The sequence below is a fragment of the Miniopterus natalensis genome, chromosome 1 (assembly GCF_054644295.1).
Source record: "Miniopterus natalensis isolate mMinNat1 chromosome 1, mMinNat1.hap1, whole genome shotgun sequence".
In the NCBI taxonomy this organism is placed as follows: Eukaryota; Metazoa; Chordata; class Mammalia; order Chiroptera; family Miniopteridae; genus Miniopterus; species Miniopterus natalensis.
The window spans coordinates 66,749,793-66,769,368 of NC_142081.1; the positions used below are offsets into that span (position 1 = coordinate 66,749,793).

At 44.2% G+C, this 19,576-nt stretch overlaps 1 protein-coding gene and 1 non-coding gene across 2 annotated transcripts; both read right to left on the reverse strand.

The window, feature by feature from the left end:
- Positions 1–2,611: 2,611 nt before the first annotated feature.
- On the reverse strand, positions 2,612–3,592 carry RNASE12 (ribonuclease A family member 12 (inactive)). The gene is made up of 2 exons (XM_016199657.2): positions 3,559–3,592; positions 2,612–3,087 (listed from the first exon to the last, which is right to left on the reverse strand). The coding sequence occupies exons 1-2, from the start codon at positions 3,590–3,592 to the stop codon at positions 2,612–2,614; spliced, it is 510 nt and encodes a 169-aa protein (XP_016055143.1).
- Positions 3,593–19,415: 15,823 nt separating this feature from the next.
- On the reverse strand, positions 19,416–19,487 carry TRNAP-AGG (transfer RNA proline (anticodon AGG)). The gene has a single exon. It is a non-coding gene; the product is annotated as a tRNA-Pro (tRNA).
- Between the last annotated feature and the right edge of the window lie 89 nt (positions 19,488–19,576).

Here is a 19,576-nt window from a genome sequence, read left to right on the forward strand (position 1 = left end):
GAAAAGATTATTAAGAATTAATTGGATGTGTTCATGTGTGTGCACTGAGCATAGACTTGGTGCAGGTTGAAGGGAGGAGGGAAGGAGGACTTAGATGGTTCCTTAAACATCAACTGCTATTGACATCAAAAGTGAGTTGAGGCCCTGGCCGGGTTGCTAAGTGGTTAGAGCATCAGCCTGTGGACTGAAGGGTCCAGGATTCCATTCTGGTCAAGGGCACGTACCTTGGTTGCAGGATAGATCCCTGGCCCCAGTTGGGGTGGGTGCAGGAAGCAAGCAATCAACGTGTCTCTCTCACACTGATACTTCTCTCTCTGTCTCTGTCTCTCTCTTCCTTCCACTCTCTCTGAAAAGCAACGGGAAAAATATCCTTGGGTGAGGATTAAAAAAAAAATAGTGAGGTGATAATAGGAAAACCATAAAGAGAAAAATAAGAACAGTGCAGAGATTTCCAGTTTTCCTGAAGCATGTATTTCTAGTGGGCAGAATTCACAGCTACCTGGGTTTGATTTGGGCTGCTAGGTGCCCATTAAAAACAACAACAACAAAAAACCAGGCTGCCAAATGTCTAAAACGTCACAATTCATTAGAATTGGGCTTTGATCCCCATCGAATAAAAATACTCTGAGGATAATTTCCAGTGAACAGTCTCAGTTACATGCTGACACTTTAGTGAGAATGCATTTATCTGCAAGATTTTGTTTTTAATTACCAGGTGAGGAAAAGAAGGAAAATCATTGGGAAGGACAATAAAGCCTAGGGAGAGGAGTAGAGAAAGGAATTAGAATTTGGAACATAGGAACAGGGCAGTAAGGGGCAATTTTAGCTACTTTAAGGTTTTGCCCAGGAAATGATGCCCCTACCAAGACCCAGCAGGTCATATACTAGGGACCACCTGTTCCTGCTCAGCATCTTCAGATGCTGAGGGCTCTGGCCCTTTGGTGGCATCCAAACTTCCATGAAGACAATGATGACAATGGGGTTCCCACAGAGAAATGGGTAATAAAACTCAGCTGCAAAAGGGCTACTCTGGATGGGTAAGCCTTGCCCACTTACAAGGTCGCAAAGCATCCTTTACTCACCTGTCACCCTCCATAACCTAATCGTTAGAATTTGACGCTTACAAAAGAGTTAACAACTAGCATAGTGTACCTCATTTTTTTTTAATCTGACCTTGAATTAAGTACAAATAAACAATGCAATAGCTGAAGTCTCTCAACTGAAAAGATCAGAACAGAATGGACCCTCTGAAGTTCACGCATTGCTGGTGCCTGCTCTAGCTCGCTGTGTGTTTCCGGCTCTCGCAGGATTGAAATGTCATAGGTCAGAATTAGTTTTCCCATAGCCTGGCACTTACTTGCCAAATACCCCTTCTTTATTACTACTCCCCAATACTAACCCTCCCCTCCAACAAGGCTAGTTTCTATACTATTAAGAAATAGAATTGTGGTGTAATAGGCCTGGAAGGAACCTCCGAGATCATCTAGTTCAAGCCCTCTCATTTTACAGATGAAATAACTAAGGCTCAGAAAGGACCAGGACTTCATCAAGTTCCCCTCCTTCTCTCCCTTTGCCCTCTACTCTAAAGATACTCTGCCCATAGTTGAATGTGAAACAACTAAACAACCAGTTCAGTTGTAAGAACTCAAAGGGGAAAAGAGTTAGTAGCCTGAACCAAAGTCCTTTCTGTTTCTTCTGGGGATGCAAAGAGGAGGTACAATGAGCTCTGAGAGTCTCCATTTCTCCCTGGGAAATCCTTATCCATATCTCTCCACAGTCCTCCAGGAAAATAGTTTCTGACCAGTCAGGCTCCTTCTGATCTCTTTTCCCTTTCTTTTCAAGGCACAGAGGCAGCTGCTGAACAGGAGCAGGTTGCATCTTAAGTTATATATCCCATCTTTAGAGATGACCCCAGTTACCTCTACATTTAGGAACAAGTCTGAGATTAGGGTGAAATGAATGAGGTGCTTGCTCTAGGTACAAAATTTAAGGGGGGCCTAAAAAGCCCAGTCATCAAGATGATATTTTAATGCAACATTTAAAAATAAATTTAATTCAAAACAATCCCTGATGAACAAATATTAAAAATTTAAATAGCAGGATCTGACCCTGCATGGGAATAATTTGTTTATCTCACCTCACCCTAAATCCAACCCTGTTGTATTGGTCTTGATTTAAAATTCAGGTATTTTGTTCAACAGGGGTTTTGCATTAATTTTGATTTTAAAAAAATATTATTTATCTAGATTACTTGGGGGGAGGGGGTGCTCCTTAAAATCTGTATTTAAAGTGGGTGCCTTGCTCACCTTATCCTAATCCCAGTCCTGGACAGGATTCACTCTTGGCTCTCATCAAATGACTCAAAGAAAAAACAAGAGATTGAAACACATGCATAGTTTATGGTTTAATTAAGTAGAGTGTATTTTTATTGAAGCAGAATAAAAAGGTTCCGGATCAGCAATACTGAAAGAATAAATGAATTACTGGTGGCTACCATCTCACTCAAGTCTTTACCCCATGTCCACAGTTCGGGTGTGCGTCATGAAGAACCTGCTCCAGCATCCCTGACAGAGGAGAAGAGAGGACCTCAGACCCTGACACTGGTCTCAAGTTATTCAACATATTTCTGGAAATTAACTGGCCCCATGTCATCACAAGTGACCATAATAAACCCCTCTGTGGGGAGAATGTGGTACCTGCAGGCAGGATATCTGATCCCTTCAATGAGCTTACAGACTGTCATTTTGAACCTTGTCTCACTCTGGAAGCATAAAATGCTGGAATGGTTTTGGCAAACCGTCTTCTTGGGAGAAGTGCAAACACTGTTGATCTTTCGAGGCCTCTCGTGGATGAAGACATGCTCCTTTTTGCAGGTGTTGTCAGGTTCCCTGATGATTCTTTGTAAGATCATGTGGTTGCAGTACCTTACAGGAACGTTACTCTGAGGGTAGTCCACATGCAAGTGCTCTATGGTTGACACCATTACTTCCTCATACAGCTCGTTTTCCCAGAACAGAATCACCAGGTAAATTATCACCATCAGTATCATCAGGGGTAAGAGTCCCTTTACATCTGTCGCTTTAACTCCTGTAGAGTAAGAAGAGACAGAAAGTCGCAGAGGGCAATCAGATTCCTCCAGCCCCATCCCCTGACTTTGCTCCCCCACCCTTAAGATGTTTTATTTCCTTCACTCTGCTAGTTAAAATCATGCTTACCCTGCAAGATCCAAGACCTTTCTGACCATTTCAGCTCTCAGAGTTTGGCATTGAACTGTTCTGTAATTATTCCCGTTTGTTTTTCTTCCATCAGCTCCTTGCTAGCACGCATCTGATCTCCTAGTTCTCCTGAATCCTTCAGAGTGCTTAACGCAGAGCTGAACAGACAGAGGTGCTCAAAAGTGCTTTATTCCTATTGCTGAATGTCTTCCTTCCCATAATTGTCTCAACCTAATTCCACCCAATTCCATATGCTTTTAGCACTGACTTCTGATCTGTTCTTCACATTTCCTTCCCAATTCTCCTCCTGTCAATCCCAATTAGCTGTGTTAGCCCTTCTTACCTTTCCTTTTTGCTGTAGCTTTCACAGGTAACATAGCCTTGTAATCATGGATCCTAGAAAGTCCTTTGTGTCTCACTGCTCTCTGACAATAACTGGTAGGGAGCCAGTTGAGTGTAGGGAGGGCCAGAGTGAAAAGAGCAGAAAGGGAGGGACTATAGGGGAGTGTACTTAGGTGTCACTAGGAAGGAAGAGAAGTTAACCTTCAGAGGGAGAGTTGGGTAATGCAGGTCCCGAAAATGTCCTTATTAAACAAGTGTAGACTTTTCAAAACATTTAGTAAAGTCCTGATGTGTCAGACACAGTATTGTCTATTTTCCAAATTTTTAGCCAGTCCTTACTCAAACCTATGAAGTACTATTCCCCTTTAATTAATGAAGAAATTAATTGCAGAACAGTTCAGATGGAGATGAGAGATGATAAGAGTAATGAATCTCACCTTCTCGATGTTTGACTCCAGTTTCAACAAGTTTTATTCCCACATGGTGTTCAGGACAGGGCAGAAAATTTTCCTGACATTAGCATTAGTCTGGGTAAAGCCCTGAAAAATATGGCAGTGTTTCCCAAACTCTGCTGAATATTGGAATCACCTGGGAATTTTTAAATGCCACTTTGAGACAGTCTGCTTTAATTGGTATTGGGGGTAACCTGGGTTTTGGATTATTAAAATTCTTCCAGTGATTCTAATATTCAGCAAAAGTTGGGAAGTACTGAACTATGGTATACATTGGAAACCTACATGGAAATTAGTGGATGAGGGCTTGGTGAAAGAACAAGGTATTGAGACCATAGAATTGTTTTTGTTGATATCATCTCCTGGTCATTTGATATAGGAATGGGAAAACAGACTTAATTTTACCACTTCTTGCCCTGAAATGATTTATCTTTAGAAGTGACAGCTATGCAGTCTCCTCTATGTATATCTGTGTCTTTCTAATTGATAAGAAGAAAAACATTTTGGGGTGAAAAATGGCCTAGGAAGGACAGAGAATCCTGTAAAAGGCTTTAAAAAATGTGTCTTTTTCTTTACAACAAAATCATAATTTGAGACCATGGAAATGAACAGCCAAGATGTTATTATTTACTTTCTAAAAACTTTCATTCTGGGTGTCCTTTCAGAATTGAAACTACCCTGTTTTTGGATGTGTGCTGCACAATGCCACAAAGATTTAAGCACATAATTAATTGCTGATGAATTTTTCAATTAATAAAGTTTGATTTGTACACCACCTTGCAGAAATAAAGAGAAACCTATCTAAAGAGATTATCATTACACGTTTTCCAAATGGCTGCTAATGACAGAAAACTCAAAGTAACTGTAGTCTAAAGAAGATGGAACTTTATTTCTCATGTAAAAGAAAGCCTGGGATTGTTAGTCCAGGATTGGCCAGGTGCTTCTGTTGCTGGAGGAATCAGTGGGTCCAATTTCCCTGACACTAATGGGAATGGGGTTCTTACGATATCTTTAGAAATTTTTCTAAGACTCGCATGGGAGAGTGAATGGTTTTTATTGGTATGGAATTATTTTTCTTGGGTTGTTAGGTCCCATTGTCCTTAAACCAGTCCTGGAAAATATGTATCTGGGGCTCCAGCCAGGCCAAAAGTAGGGCCAGCGTCCAGAGTTTTCGTTCCATGGTGGAGCAGGGTCCGGGAAAGCATCAGGCTAATCACAGTTGATTAGTTCATAGTGTGGAGTCCACATGGCTGTGGGTCACGTGGGTGAGTGCAGAGTGTGAGAGCCCCACAAGTCAGGAGTCAGGGGTGGGCAGTAAGAGAGAGAGGGGGGCTCCTTTGTTCAGGAGCTTAAATATCAAATATTCCTTTGCTTGCACTGGCCACCCCTAGTCTGGCCACCAGTGTGTTCCCAGGTGTGGCTGACAGTTAAGCATCTTCCCACATCACCCAGACATTACTGGGCATGAGTCTATTGTCCAGTCCCTTCCCCCAGCAATCTTCAGGGAGCAGACTTGGAGAAGTTAACTGCAGCTTCCTGGCAAAGCTGTCTAAATGGCATGCCCATATTATTTAGTCTTCCCTTTATTTCTTTCCTGTTATTTAATAACCAGGTTATTATAACGATATCAATTCAAGGTTCTGACTTCTGTCTCATCCTGTGGCTTCCATGGCACAATTCAGATGGCTGTTCTAGCTCCAGCCATCACATCTGCATTCCAGCCAGCAGGGAGAAGAAAGGCACAAAAAGGGCGTGGCACTGCCTTCTGAGGGCACATCCCAAAGTTTCACACATCATTTCTACTTACATCTCATGGACAATAATTTGGTCACATAGTCTCATCCAACTGCAAGGGACACTGGGAAATGTAGGGTTTATCCTGGGTGGGCATGTGCGTAGCTAAAATTCTGGTTTCCAATTTACAAATGAAACGGGAATAACCACTGGAGGGCAAATAGCGGCATTTTCCTTCTTACCTTCGGGCAAACATTGTTCTGGAAAAGGCTATTGAGTGTGCTTCAGGAAAAAAGTTTCATGATCAACATTGTTAATTATATTTCTTCCCTTGGAGTGTCACAAAGATCTGCAACAAGCAAAATTCTGAGAAACCCAGCGACTGAGAAGCTGGCCTAATTTCATTTAACTAAGGATTTTACAAATCAGTTTGAGCATGGAACCTCACTTAAGGGGCACCACTAGGGAACAGGGTTCTATGGAATATCAGTTTGGAAAATGCTTCAAGGGACCAGGAGCCATAGTAGTTCCCGGGCATCTGGGTGGGAACAAAGGAAACAAGCACAATGGAATGGAACTAAATAGCCCAGGCTTTCGGATTTGGGGATTGCCCTCCCTTTAAAATCTGTATAACAATTCAAGGCCCATCCTTCAGTACTACTAGAATTCAAGTTCTGTCAGGACCCGGCCTGAGAAAAGAGCAAACCTGAGTTAGAGCCTGGGAATGAAAGAGACAAACACAGTTACGGGATCAGGAGGGCTGCCTCCAAAGAGGTGCAGCCCCAAATGGCTTCAACGCCTTTATTATACAGTAAGCGACAAACAATAGATAATGAAGCGAGTGCGCTACAAAGTAGTTCCTTCAAGGCAGTTTCTGCTGCATAAACACTCTTTCAGAGTAAACACCCTGCCTCCTGCGTGAGCCGAGGCCTTGGTAATTTCTTTATCTCTGCTCCTCATGGGAATTTGTGGGGAGGGTCGAGTCCTTGACTCCAGACCCTCAGGCGATGTGGACCATATCCAGACATGTCACCGGCTCCCAACATCTCCCCCTTCTTTACTTTTTAATTTGAGCCAGTGGACTCCTGTCTGCAGCTCTGAGATGCTCCACATTCCTGCTCGGACACAGACTAGGAATAAACATAGGAATATTAACACTATAGTTAATAACATAATACCAGAATAAAATAATGATGATAAACTATTCCCAGAGATAATATTAGAAAATTTGTCAAACAATTCTTTTGCTAATCAATCTGTGGACTTAAAGAAGACACGGACACGGGAAATGTATTCGAGCCAAGAGCTCAAAGGCTCAAGGCCGTCAGGACGAAAAGCCCCGAGACTCCTCTTCTCAGCCTATTTATAGAAGCTCCTAACAAAGCAAAGCTTGTGCGTTCCCTCCCTGCTGTTAATCATACCGAAATGTTCTCTAAAAACTTTGTATCTACCAAACTTAGATTTAGATTAACTGTTCCTTACATGCAGATGGCCCCTTATCAGAACCCCAAGAATCGCCCCTGATCACGCTTCTCCTGGAACATGCTCAGCGCTGTTTGCAGACGCGAGCACAGGGTCTTTGGGTACAAAAAACGTCTGTGGTTCCTGGAAGTGATCTGGGGCGACCTCATCTGCACTCCTCAGAGGCCACCTTAAGGATTCTCCACAAGTTCTTTTGCTAACTCAGCAGGTAAGGTATCCAAAGGAGGAGCAGATTCTATAGCATTTATATCAGCATGTAAGAGGCAACATCAACAGATACATTGTCTTGGCTCCATATCCCCATAAGATGGTTTTTAATCATATCCCACCCCCATTCAGAGTTATATGGTTTCTTAGTCTGGCCCCATGTGGGCACAGCTGTCTCTTGAGTCCCTCTTGCTCTCGGGGGTCTTCTCCAGAGGTATGGGCGAGGATCATGGATGGTCAGCTTCTTCATTCTGCAAGTTAGATCGACTGGTTCCATAATGTTCTACCAACTGCTCCGGTAACCACCTAGGTCCTTTCTGATTCCTAGGAAACACACAAACATGACCCTGCCCTCAGATAGGCACGGGATCCGGTCTGTTCCATTCATTGGTGAGCGAATCTCTCCACTTAACCTCAGCATATTTTCCATTGGGGGATCTCCAATGCCACTCAGCTGCCGAGAAACCTTCTGCATCCCATTTTAAAAAATTAAGGGTAAATAAAGAGAGATTAAGCATATTATTGGGAGAATGGCAGGTATATTCCCCCGTCTTTACTTTTGCAATTTGAGCCCTTAAGGTCCTATGAGCTCGCTGGATTATTCCCTGGCCCTGAGGGTTATAAGGAATGCCTGTGATATGAGTAATTTGGAAAGTTGCACAATACTCTGCAAATGTTTTGCTAGCATCTGCAGGCCCATTGTCAGTTTTTATAATTTTTGGAATGCCCAAGATGGCAAAACATGATAATACATGACAAATAACCTGTTTTGTATTTTCTCCAGTACGTGGTTGCCACTAAAATTCCAGAATAAGTATCCACTGTGACGTGTACAAATGATTGAAGACCAAATTCAACTATATGAGTAACATCCATTTGCCAAATATGTCCTGGGAGCAATCCCCGCGGATTAACACCACACTGAGGCACAAGGGGCGTAGGCTCCGGACGGTTCTGACATCCCTTTACTATTTGTTGGGCGGCTTCACGAGTAATGTTAAATTGTTTTCTTAAACCCAAAGCATTTTGATGATGCAGAGCATGTGAGGCTCGTGCTTGTTCCATAGAGGAAAGAGCTAAGGAAGCGTCCCGAGTCAACATGTCTGCTTGTGCATTTCCTTCTGCTAAGGGTCCAGGGAGAGCTGAGTGAGCTCTGATGTGTCCCACAAAACAGGGCGAGGTGCGTTGCTGAGTCAGCTGCTGTAAAGACAAGAGAGAAGTTATTACTGCAGAGGGACTCCTGTCAGTCAGGGTAGCCGTCTCCAAACCTTGAATGATAGGTACAATGAATTAAGAATCTGAGTATAAATTAAATTTTACATCTTGCAAGCATTTAAATACTCCATTCTCTGTGCAGAGGTTTCTTTAGTATTCAATGTATAGCCCTGACTATTGATAACATAGCTGGCAATCCAGATGTCGACCCATCAGTAAACACTAGAAGAGCATTAGACAGAGGTTCTTTAGAGATAATTTTTGTGAATATCACAGGGTTTTGAATGAATAGCTGCAATAATTTATCTGATGGATAATGGCAGTCGAGCTGCCATAACGTTTCATTTTGCCACAACCACTGTTGCTGCGTGGAAGTGTAAGGCACAGTAATAGTGGCAGGCTGCTTCCCAAGTAACTCCATAGCTCTTTTTCTACCCTGCAATATTAATTGGGCCACTGATGTGGCATGAGGTGTGGTAACCTTTTTTCTGGAAGAAGATAAATGAAGCTTCTTGCCAAAACAACCCAGTAGGCAAATAATTTGTAGGTAAGATAATTAGTTGCCAAGCTTTTGTGTAATTAATTCTAATCACCTGTTGTTGTGAGATAGCTTTCTCTACCATCTCTAGAGCCCGTTGTCCTCAATGGTTAATTCTCTATGACTACGGGGATCAGGGTCGCCACAGAGTATGTCAAATAGTAGTTTTAATTCACCCATGGTTAAGCCTAAAGAAGGCCTTATCCAATTAATGTCCCCCAAAAGTTTTTGGAAATCATTCAAGGTGGATAGATTGTCTGTTCTGAATTGAAATTTTTGTGGCCTTACTTTCCATCCTGCTTTCAATTTCCCTAAGTAATTATAAGCTGTGGTCTGTTGAACCTTTCTGGGGGCTACGACAAGGCCAAATCTATTTAGTTGAAGTTCCAACTCTGAGTAAATCACTTTTAAGTTTTCTGGATCATGATAAGCCCCTAAAACATCATCCATATAATGGATTACGTAGGCTTCTGGATGTATCTTTCGAATTTCTTTAATAACTGTGGCCACAAATTTTTGACACAATGTGGGACTATTGGCCATGCCCTGGGGCAAAACTCTCCAGTGATATCTCTGCATTGGTTCCTTAAAATTGGTTGAAGGAACACTGAAGGCAAATCTTTTACAGTCTGTAGGGTATAATGGGATGGTGAAAAAGCAGTCCTTCAAGTCTAATACTATTAAATGGTATCCTGCAGGAATGGCCACCGGAGAGGGCAAACCTGGTTGTAAAGGCCCCATAATTTCCATAGTCTTACTGCTCTTAAATCCTGCAATAGCCTCCACTTTCCGGATTTTTTCTTAATGACAAATGTAAGTGTATTCCAAGGACTATTAGATTCCTCAATGTGCCCCTGAGCTAATTGTTCCTGCACCAATTGCTGGGCTGCTTGAATTTTTCCCTCTGATAAAGGCCACTGCTCCACCCACACAGGATTGTCAGATGTCCAGGTAATAGGGTCAGCTGTAAGGGAGGCAGGAAGAGCAGTGACCTTCAGGACAAATTTGAATCATAGCCAAGGCCTTGTTTTGTCAGTTGGCCTTTGCAGGGAATGGGTTGTTCTACCCCCCTCTCTTTGTACATTCCCTCCTCCTTCTAATTTTCCCTCTAATTTGGGAGCCTCCTCTTTTTGTTCCATATTCCCTGTTTTACATTCAAACTCATGACTAGGATCAAGGGAATCACAGACCAGGCTCCAGAGAGAGAATGTATCCATGGGCACCTTTTCTGGCCCATGTGCATGATGCCAGTCTCGTAATTTTTCCCCTACCTTTTTCCATGTTTTTACATTAACTGTACCTTCTTTAGGAAACCAAGGACAGACTGTCTCTATGAATTTTAAAAACTTTAAAATATGTTCTTCAGAAACCTTTGCTCCTCTTGTTCTTAACATAGAATGTAACATTTGAGCAAAAAGCCTCTGTGCTGAACTAGATTGCCCCATCTTATTTTACTCCTGACTATAAATCAAAATGCTCCTCTTACCTCAATTCCCTTTCTGGCCAGCGCCGCCCACCTATGGAGGAGTCCTCACCTTACCTGAAGTTGCGTCTCGAGGACTCAGGTCCCTGTTCGGACCCCACTTGCCAGGAACCAGCCTGCAAGACAAACAAACCTGAGTTCGAGGGGTGGGAATGAAAGAGACAAACACAGTTATGGGATCAGGAGGACTGTCCTCTAATGAGGGGCAGCCCCAAATGGCTTCAACGCCTTTATTATATAGTGAGTAACAACAAGTGATAATGCGGTGAGGGTGATACAAACTAGTTCCTTCAAAGCTGCATAAATACTCTTTCAGAGTAAATATCCTGCCTCCTGCATGAGCCCAGACCTTGGTAAGTTCTTTATCTCAGCTCCTCAAGGGAACTTGTGGGGAGGGTTGAGTCCTTGACTCCAGACCCTCAGGTGGCGTGGACCATGTCGATACGTCACCGGCTCCCAACAGAGTTCTTTTCCCAAAATGTGTGAGGAGCTCTCAGAGAAGTGCTTTCCTCTCTTGTCCACGTGAACCCTCCAGACTCCCACTCCGTTCATCCCGGCTTCCCCCCATCGCGCTTCTCCGGGGTGCCGCGGCTGCTCCGCGCTCCTCCCCAAGCTTAGATACTCTCCCACATGCTGAACACGGCATATGGGTATAACAGGCTTTCTGAACATTTTTAATTACAAAGGAGAAAAAGAAATCTTAACGCTGATTTACACATTGACTGCTCCTAGCAGCATCAGCAGATCCTTCTCAAGGACTTCCTTTCGAAATGTCCCTTTCCTTGGCCATTCTGACTTGGGATGCGCTTATTCTCCTTATCAGAGGCCGTGATCACACCACAAGAGGGTGCTAGGGGCACTGTTCTTTTTAATTTTTTATTTATTGATTGATTTTGGGGGGACAGAGAGAGAGACATTGGTTTGTTGTTCCACTTATTTACGCATTCATTGGTTGCTTCTTGAATATGTCCTGACCAGGGGTCGAACCCCTAACCTTGGTGTGTTGGGATGACACTCTAGCCAACTGAGCTACCCAGCCAAGGCAAGGGGCACTATTCCTAAAGATGCTTTCTGAGTGCTTTACCACAATTGAGGAAGCATGAGTTGCCCTTACCAAAAATGAGAATGGAAGGAGATTGCAGACCATACTGGGGAGGGCTAATGACCTCACCACCAGCCCTCAACCACTCCTTAGTCTGCTGCTGCCTGGCTCACACATACATATATTTTTAAAGGTTTCTAAGTGAAATACATCAGTCTTTGGCTATTAATTAAAAATACAGAAACCTGGGCCTTACCTTATTGGTAACAACCTATTGAATCAAAGACTCTGGGGCGAGGCCCTGGAATCTTCATTTGTAATCAGTAGCCTACCTCTGGTGATTATAATGCACCCTGAAGTTTAGGGATCACCACAATAGATGAGCCCTGAATTAGTAACAGCATAGTAATTTCTAAAGAGTTGCACCCACCCCACAACAAAACTGACTTTCACGTTATTATATGGAATACTCAGTACCCCACGTGAAACAGTTATGTGAGTGACTGTCCTGGTTCAGAGCTTCCACGAGATAAAGGGTAGGCACTTGCCCCACATCATGTGACTAAAGCAGCTCCTCAGAGTGCCCCCCGCCCCAACCAACACACACTAGGACCTGCCTTCCAAACGCACCATTGGAAGAGGAAAGATTGGTCTGTCCTTCTGAGATCTAGTCCTTAATGACCTGTGTTCTTTCGGCAATTTTGGCAACCAGTTCATAGGGGATCCTAGAGATGAGAGGAGTGATCTGGGTTCCACCAGGGAGAGAGGTTCCAGGGCCAGGCAGAGGAAAGAAGTGGGACTATGTCCGTGGGTTGGGAGCAGGGCCACGGCAGGGGTGACTGGCAGTGAGGAAGCTGGGAACACCTTGGATTCAGGAAGGCCATTTAAAGCAGAAGGTGCTCTCCTCCTCCCTCCGTTCTCTAACCCTTTCTTCTTACTTTCCTATCACCCAGATGCCAACTTTTAGCGCCTGTCTTAAGACCAAAAGGTTAGAAAGAACAGTCAGACGATACCTCAGGTTTCTTTCTAACCTTGGAAGTGGGCCTTGCCCATGAGGAAATCTCTGCTGGTTCCCACAAACTCTCAGGCATCCAATGTAAGCCCAGGTGTCAAGAAATATCTCTAAGTGCAGGGCAAAAGGCATGAGACTTTATCAACTCCTCCAGGAATCTTTCTCTGAATTAACCATCTCCATCTCTTTTTTGAAATTCCATAAGAAGCCCTCCTTCACACTTCCCGCACATGATTTAGTCTTAACAGTTCCTATGTGGGGCGGGAAAGGGTTTGCTTGGCCATCTCTGTGTGGGCCGTGTGCTTCTGGAGGGCCGGAGCATGTACCTGTTTGCTCTCGCACCCTGCCTGGTACTTCACAGCAGAGCAAAAAGTGTTTGTGGAGTGGGTGAAAGGATAAAAGACTTCAGATCTTACTCTTCTGCCACTAACAGGTTGTATGATCTTACAAAGCCATGTCATTTTTCAGAGTCCCTGTTTCTTCATCTCTAAAATGGAGGTGGCAGATAAGAATAAAGGAAGAATCGGATTATCTATAAGTCCCTTTCTACTGTCACAAACTAAGGTTCTGAGCTAAATTAAAGTCACCCCAATGGCTAGTCCCTTAAGATGGTGATTCTCTGGCAACCGCTTCTATTCCACACACACACACACACACACACACACACACACACACACGCTCCGCGGCACACATGTGCACTGCCGGAGCAGGGCCTCCACTCTACCTCCCAGCCTGGAGTCAGGGTGAGCGATGGGGAAATGGGTCCTGGGCACCAGGCCCAGAAGCGGGAACTGGAGCTCCGATGGAGGAGTATGGCAGAGTAGCCCTGTGAAACAGCCTAGGGAATTGGCATCCTGATCAAAGGGCTGCCTGTTCTCCCTGAATCGAGAACACTTACTATTGGGGGTAAAAAGCGCATGAAGCACCCCTGCTCTGGAGGGATTTGTTGGCTATCTTTGGCAGCAGCAGAGTAGTTTGCTGGATAGGCTAGGAACCGAAGATTCGTGCCATACCTTCACAAGCCTCTGGGCACTTTCCAGCTGCCCTCCCACGACCTCGCCTGTCTCTTTGTCCAGGTGACGTGGACAGACTGCAGCTTGCAAACGTCCAAGAACAAGCTGCTTCTGATTTGGTCAGAACACGTTTGGACTCAGATCAGAGGCTATCAATATTGGCCTTACAGTTATAGCCCCAGCCTGAAAACACAGGAGGTGCTGTTCTCCCCTGGGGCAAACCAAGCCATTTCTTTTTCTGTAACTTTACTGTGTCCCTGAAATGACTGCCTCCATGTAATAGCCCAGGGGAGGCCAGGTGGAGGGGAAGTTGCCTTAAGCATGTCTTTCGAACAGCTGCTTGGGAGACCCCTGTCTCTTCAGCTTTCCACTTCCGAGAATGCTTTGATCATAGCATATCTGGCTTCTCATATGTGTCCCCAGGCTGGGCCCTGAACAGGTTCCTTTGAATCCTCCTTTAGAAGGACCATTAACCCAGCCTTCCCTTGCAGCACCTCCAAGGACACGTGGATCTGTAGTACCACTCCCAGGCTCTATTCTCCTCTCTGAGCCAGTTCCAGCTTCCCTGAAAATCAGATAGATTCCTTGAAAGAAAATAAAATGTTTTCTCCCCAACCCCAAATAATAACAGAGGCCCTAAAGTAGCCAGATGCATTAAAAACAAAACTCTTCCTTTTCTCCGAAGCACCCAGCTAGAGCAATGCACAGTGGCCTAGTAGCTGTGAAAGCCTGTCTTGAACTGGCTCAGCCACTAACTAGCTCTGTGACCCTGACCTCAATTCCATGGGCCTCACTGACCTCCTTTACAAGTGGCTGGGAGCTGGCAGAGTTGGTGGAATGCATGAGGTGAGAACAAGTGGCAACTGAGAGCTGACAAAACGCACCCAGCCGCAGCACTCCATGGCGCAGGGCTCTGCAGTTGCTTATTAGAGAGCTGAAACGATGCTCCCGTGGCTTTTTGTCAACGGCGCTATAACACAGTAATCTTTTAAAAACACAAATCCAGTTCTGTGCCTGTGCTGTGCACCCCACCTCCACCTAAAAGGTATCAATAGCTTTTCATAAGACTGGAAAATAAGGAGCGCAGTCCCTACCTCTGCCTACCAGGCCTTGCCTAGAGAGCCCCACCTCAAACCACGCTCCTTCTCCCCCTCTACACACAGAATGGGGCAAAAGTAGGTTATAGTTGTGAGTACGTGAAACACAGAGTTAATAAAGCTATTGTAATAATCATAATCTGCATGTCTTTTTCCATATGAACAACTGTAAACCCACTTTTGCCCCACCCCGTACCCCTTCTTTTCAGCTTCCTGAACTCATCAGGCTTCCTTCCTAATCAAGGATTTTAACCTTTACTCCTCTCATTCTGGCACATTTCTCACTTCACTCACCCTTCCTCATTGGGCCTGGTTAAATCCTGTGTGCTCTTCCTTCTTTAGAAGCCTTTCCAGAACCCCCCGAGGGAGTTTTGCTTGCATAATACTGTACTTTTCCTTTGTGGCCTTTATCACTAGTATAATAAGTTTATTGTATTTCTTGGTTTAAAAAAATTATCTGATTGTTTCATGAGGGTAGAAACCACATCTGTCTGGTTCCCTGAGGTAATCTCTGTTCCAAGCACGTGCCTGGAATATAATAGATGTTCAACAAATGTTTGCTCAATAACCAGTAAATATTGATTGAATGGAATAATGTATAAGTGAATGACCTAAAAGAACTATATTTTGCTCTTTAACCATAGTATCAAAGAGCTATTCTTCGTCAAACTCAAAATTCCTTTTTGAGGGCTACTTTGGGGGGACCCTGTAGCACCATATTGACACGAGTTGAGAAAGATCAATGAAATGAAAGGAAAATGTTGATTTGCCTCTAATTACTACTCAGAGTCTTAAATCCATGATTGCCCCTCTGATCCCCTCACTCCAGCTGATAAAAACCAACTTGACCGTTTTGCTAGTGGGTGTTACCTCTGTTTTCTGCTTTCTCTCCACACCATGGGATGCCATCTAACTCAATAAGTAGTTCAGCCAATCCCATGAGCACCATAACACAGCTCTCTCCGCTATATGTCCCTCATTCATATATGTATAGAGAAGGATCGGCAAAAAGTAGTAGGGTCCCTAGAAATTAATTTTTAACTGCAATCCCTCAATAAGACCCTAAAAATAAGACCCATGACAGTATCTGATTTGTCCACAAGGGGGTAGTTTCTGCCCACAGCTCCTGGGAGCAGAGCTCCTGCCGATTCAGGCCTGCTTTGGGACCAGCAGAGGTTCTCACGGCCTGTCCCATACCATCCTCCCGCGTCCTCCCCACAGGCCAGCAGTGTTTCCTTAGGGCCCATATTTGTGATCCTCATCACAAAACCTGGTCGAGTGAGCAGGATGAAGTCCTGTTGAATATACCGGTCCTTCCCTAACTGTCACTGGGAAACCCCAGTGGAGCTCGGGCTGCCTGTCGCTGTATCCAATTCAACAGAGGCAGGGTTAAGTCACATAAGGCGTTTATTGAGAAGGTCGGCCAACCAAGAAGACAGGGAGCCTACGAGCAAAACCTGTCTTAAGTAGTGGCCTGAGGGATCGGGTTATATAGGGAAATGGGGTAAACTGGGGCTGGGAATGGAATGCAGCTACGTGCAGTCCTGGAAGGCATTCTTTTGATTTTGGTGGACTGGGGATGTCTCGATAAGGTGATATCTTCACTCCTTTGATCATGGTTGCCTGGATGTCTTGGTAACCTGGGGATGTCTTAATAAGGTGGCATCTTCACTCTTTTGATCTTGGTGGCCTGGCGATGTCTTGATAAGTTGATAGCTTAAGGCATTGTTCAAAGCTGCACCACCACCTTAATTGCTTCAGTCTAGGATCAAGGGGAGTGTAGGGTGCAAAGGCCTAGGAGAAAGAAGCCTAAGGAAAAAAAACTTAAATCCCTGCTTACATAAGTATATGTGTTCTACAGTTTTGTAAGTAATATATTTCAGATTAATTCAGGTGCTCAGCTTTTGGACATTATAAGTGTCTGTGTCATAACATTCATAACATTAGTTTTCCTTTTCCTCTCCTGTCTCCCTATTGTGGACTTTTGTTCATCAGCTTATTAAATCAATTATTTTACAGACTCTTATATAATGGCTGTTATGTGGAACCTTACAATGTGACCCCAAAACACCATGAGTTCAGAATTTGCTCAAAGCCATAAAAGCCTTAAGCAGCTATACTTAAGGAAGCTTGCAAAGGAGCCAATGGCACTGACGCCCAATTTAAAGCTCCGGAGAGTTTATTTGGTGCCTTGCTTTGTGTCCAGTTGGAAGAATCTTTCAATGCTTCCTTTAAGCATTTATAAGGCCATACTGTGGCCCAAAGGGAGAGCTGCCACAGAATATTTTTCAGGCATGGGGCCCCTCAGCTTTTCCCAGAGGCTGGTACATTCTCCACACTGCAAAAGCCCTGTATTTAAGCCCCCAATACCTCCATGTTCCTTATCTCCCCCAGTGTCCCAGGATCAGGTATTCCTGAAAATACTGCATAACTTTTTTCCCCCTGTATAACTTTTTGATTTAAAACAATTCACACAATTCATTAACCAAACATTTATTGAGTATCTATTAGGTGATAAGAACTATTCCAGCCTCTGAGACTTCAGCATTAAAAAAGCACCCTATTCCCACAGCGCTTCCATCCCAGTGGAGGGGGAGGGAGAATTAAAATAACAGCAGCAGCAAAAGTTAGGTGGTGGTATGCGCAAAGAAGAATATTAAAGTACAGAAGGGGAATAGAGAGCAAAGTGTGTGTGTGTGGGGGGGGTGCTATTAAATACAGAGTGGTCAGAAAAGTTCTCTTAGATAAGTAACACCTGAGCAGAGCTCTCAAAAGTGGCGAGGGACGGAGCCACGCAGGTGTGAGGGAGATATACTCAAAGAAGCGAGAAGAGCACGTGCAAAGGCACTGAGGTAGGGATTTCTAAAGAGCACTAGAGGCTAATGTAGTTGGAATGCAGCCAGCAAAGGAAGAGACTGGTGGGAGATGAGATCAGGGGAGAGAGGGGACTCCAAGAAATGGCTAAATCATATAGGGAGTTTTAAAGTCATGGCAAGGAGTTTTGATTTTATGCTGAATGAAATGGAATGCACAGAGGGTTTAAGCACAGCAACGACCAGCTCTGACCTAGGGTTTGACAGGATCGTTCTGTCTTGTCTGTTGGGAATAGACTGAAGAGGCACAGGGCCAACCAGGGAGAACTGCTAAGGGGCTACTGCAATGGTGGTGGCTCAGACTACAGCGGTGGTGGATGTGGAGGTGGTGAGGAGTGTTTGGATTCTGGAAATATTCTTAAAGTACGGCCAACATCACTTGTTAAAGGATTGAACGTGGCTTGTAAGGGAGAGGACTAAAGGGTGATTTTAAGTTTATCTGTTTCACAGTTCTTCCAAATATCTGAAGAGATACTAGAAGTTAAATACTCAGCAGCTCAGCAGCACAGTTGGGTGAGGTGGAAAATGCCTCATTGGTTTCTAGCTCTTGGCTCAGGTGAGTCAGAGCACATCTGACTGAAAGAGGATTCGAGTGAGCACTGACTACCCTCAGCAGTTAGGGAGGAAGTGGGGGTGAAGCGTGTGATCCCAGGGTCTACCCCTTGTGTAGGGAGTAAAAGCGCCCCTCCCCATGCATATAGCACACCCACCTGCCCACCCCCTCAAATGAAGCAGGGTGAACCACTGGGCTATCTTTTTTTTTTAGTTTCTTGCTCCTTGCAGTCTGTTTCTGCAGCTTGGGGAAGTAAGGAGGATCACTGGGAGAAACAAAGTTTGGCACATGGTTGAACCCAGAACTAAACTTAACCAGGGAAGATGCAGCAGCTGGAAGAGAGTGATTCTGAGGACACAAGATGCCTAGAGTTACTGGGATACTAGCATGATCTCCAGCTGCGGGGAGTAAAGCAACTGGGTAGCCTCTGTAACTCCCAGGCCAAACCTAATTACACCTGGGATCTTTTTAAAAGTAGCCATGCTGCTTCAACTTAAAAGAATCCAGTGTGAAACCTTGGTCTGGGGTTGGACCTCGCAGTGAATGATTATGATAAAGTTTCAAAAACAAATCTAATATGCAGGCAGGCAGGCAGGCTTCAGCGTCCCTGTTAAGTTCATTCCCAAAGTGCTATACCGCCTGAGACTCCACTCACTCCCACTCCCACCCCTACCCCCACCTACCCCACCCCAGGCAAGGGCCCTGGAATGTTGGGCTTGAATGAGGGAGGAAGTCCAAGCTTTATGTGACAAGACTTGCCACATTTGCTGACCAGCTGAGGTCCCAGCACACAAAGCGCCCTCCTCCCATGCTTACAGTGGAGGAAAACTGACGGTTATGTGAAACTATTGATATAAAACCCACCTCCTTAAGTCCTGAATGAGCAATTCCTGGATAATAAAAGCATGGAAAAGAGAAATGATGGTTGATTTTAAATATAATGATTTTGTAGAATACTATATAAATTATGCACGATAACATCTGGTATTTATCTTGGTGATTTAATAATACAAAGAGCCCTTGTCTAAGGATTAAGTATATAAATCTCGAACAGTGGAGTATAAAATGGTATATTAGCTATGAAAATTGCTTGCTTAGTGTAATGGTGTTTAATGCCAATAAACCTGGGATTTTATTAGGAGTGGGACAAGAAAACAGGGCTCGTCCGGGATTTGAACCCAGGACCTCTCGCACCCTAAGCGAGAATCATACCCCTAGACCAACGAGCCAGATGTAAAGCTTGTGTAAGTTTTGAAACCTTAGTAAAGAAGTTTTATCCACAATTATAGTTGATTATAGTCTTTTCATAATTATGAGT

Excerpts from the sequence above, each read along its gene's own strand:
- RNASE12 (XM_016199657.2), bottom strand. The coding sequence starts at position 3,592 with ATGTTACCTGTGAAAGCTACAGCAAAAAGGAAAG. Across the intron at positions 3,088-3,558 it reads AGCTACAGCAAAAAGGAAAG|GAGTTAAAGCGACAGATGTA; the intron begins GTAAGAAGGGCT and ends CTTACTCTACAG.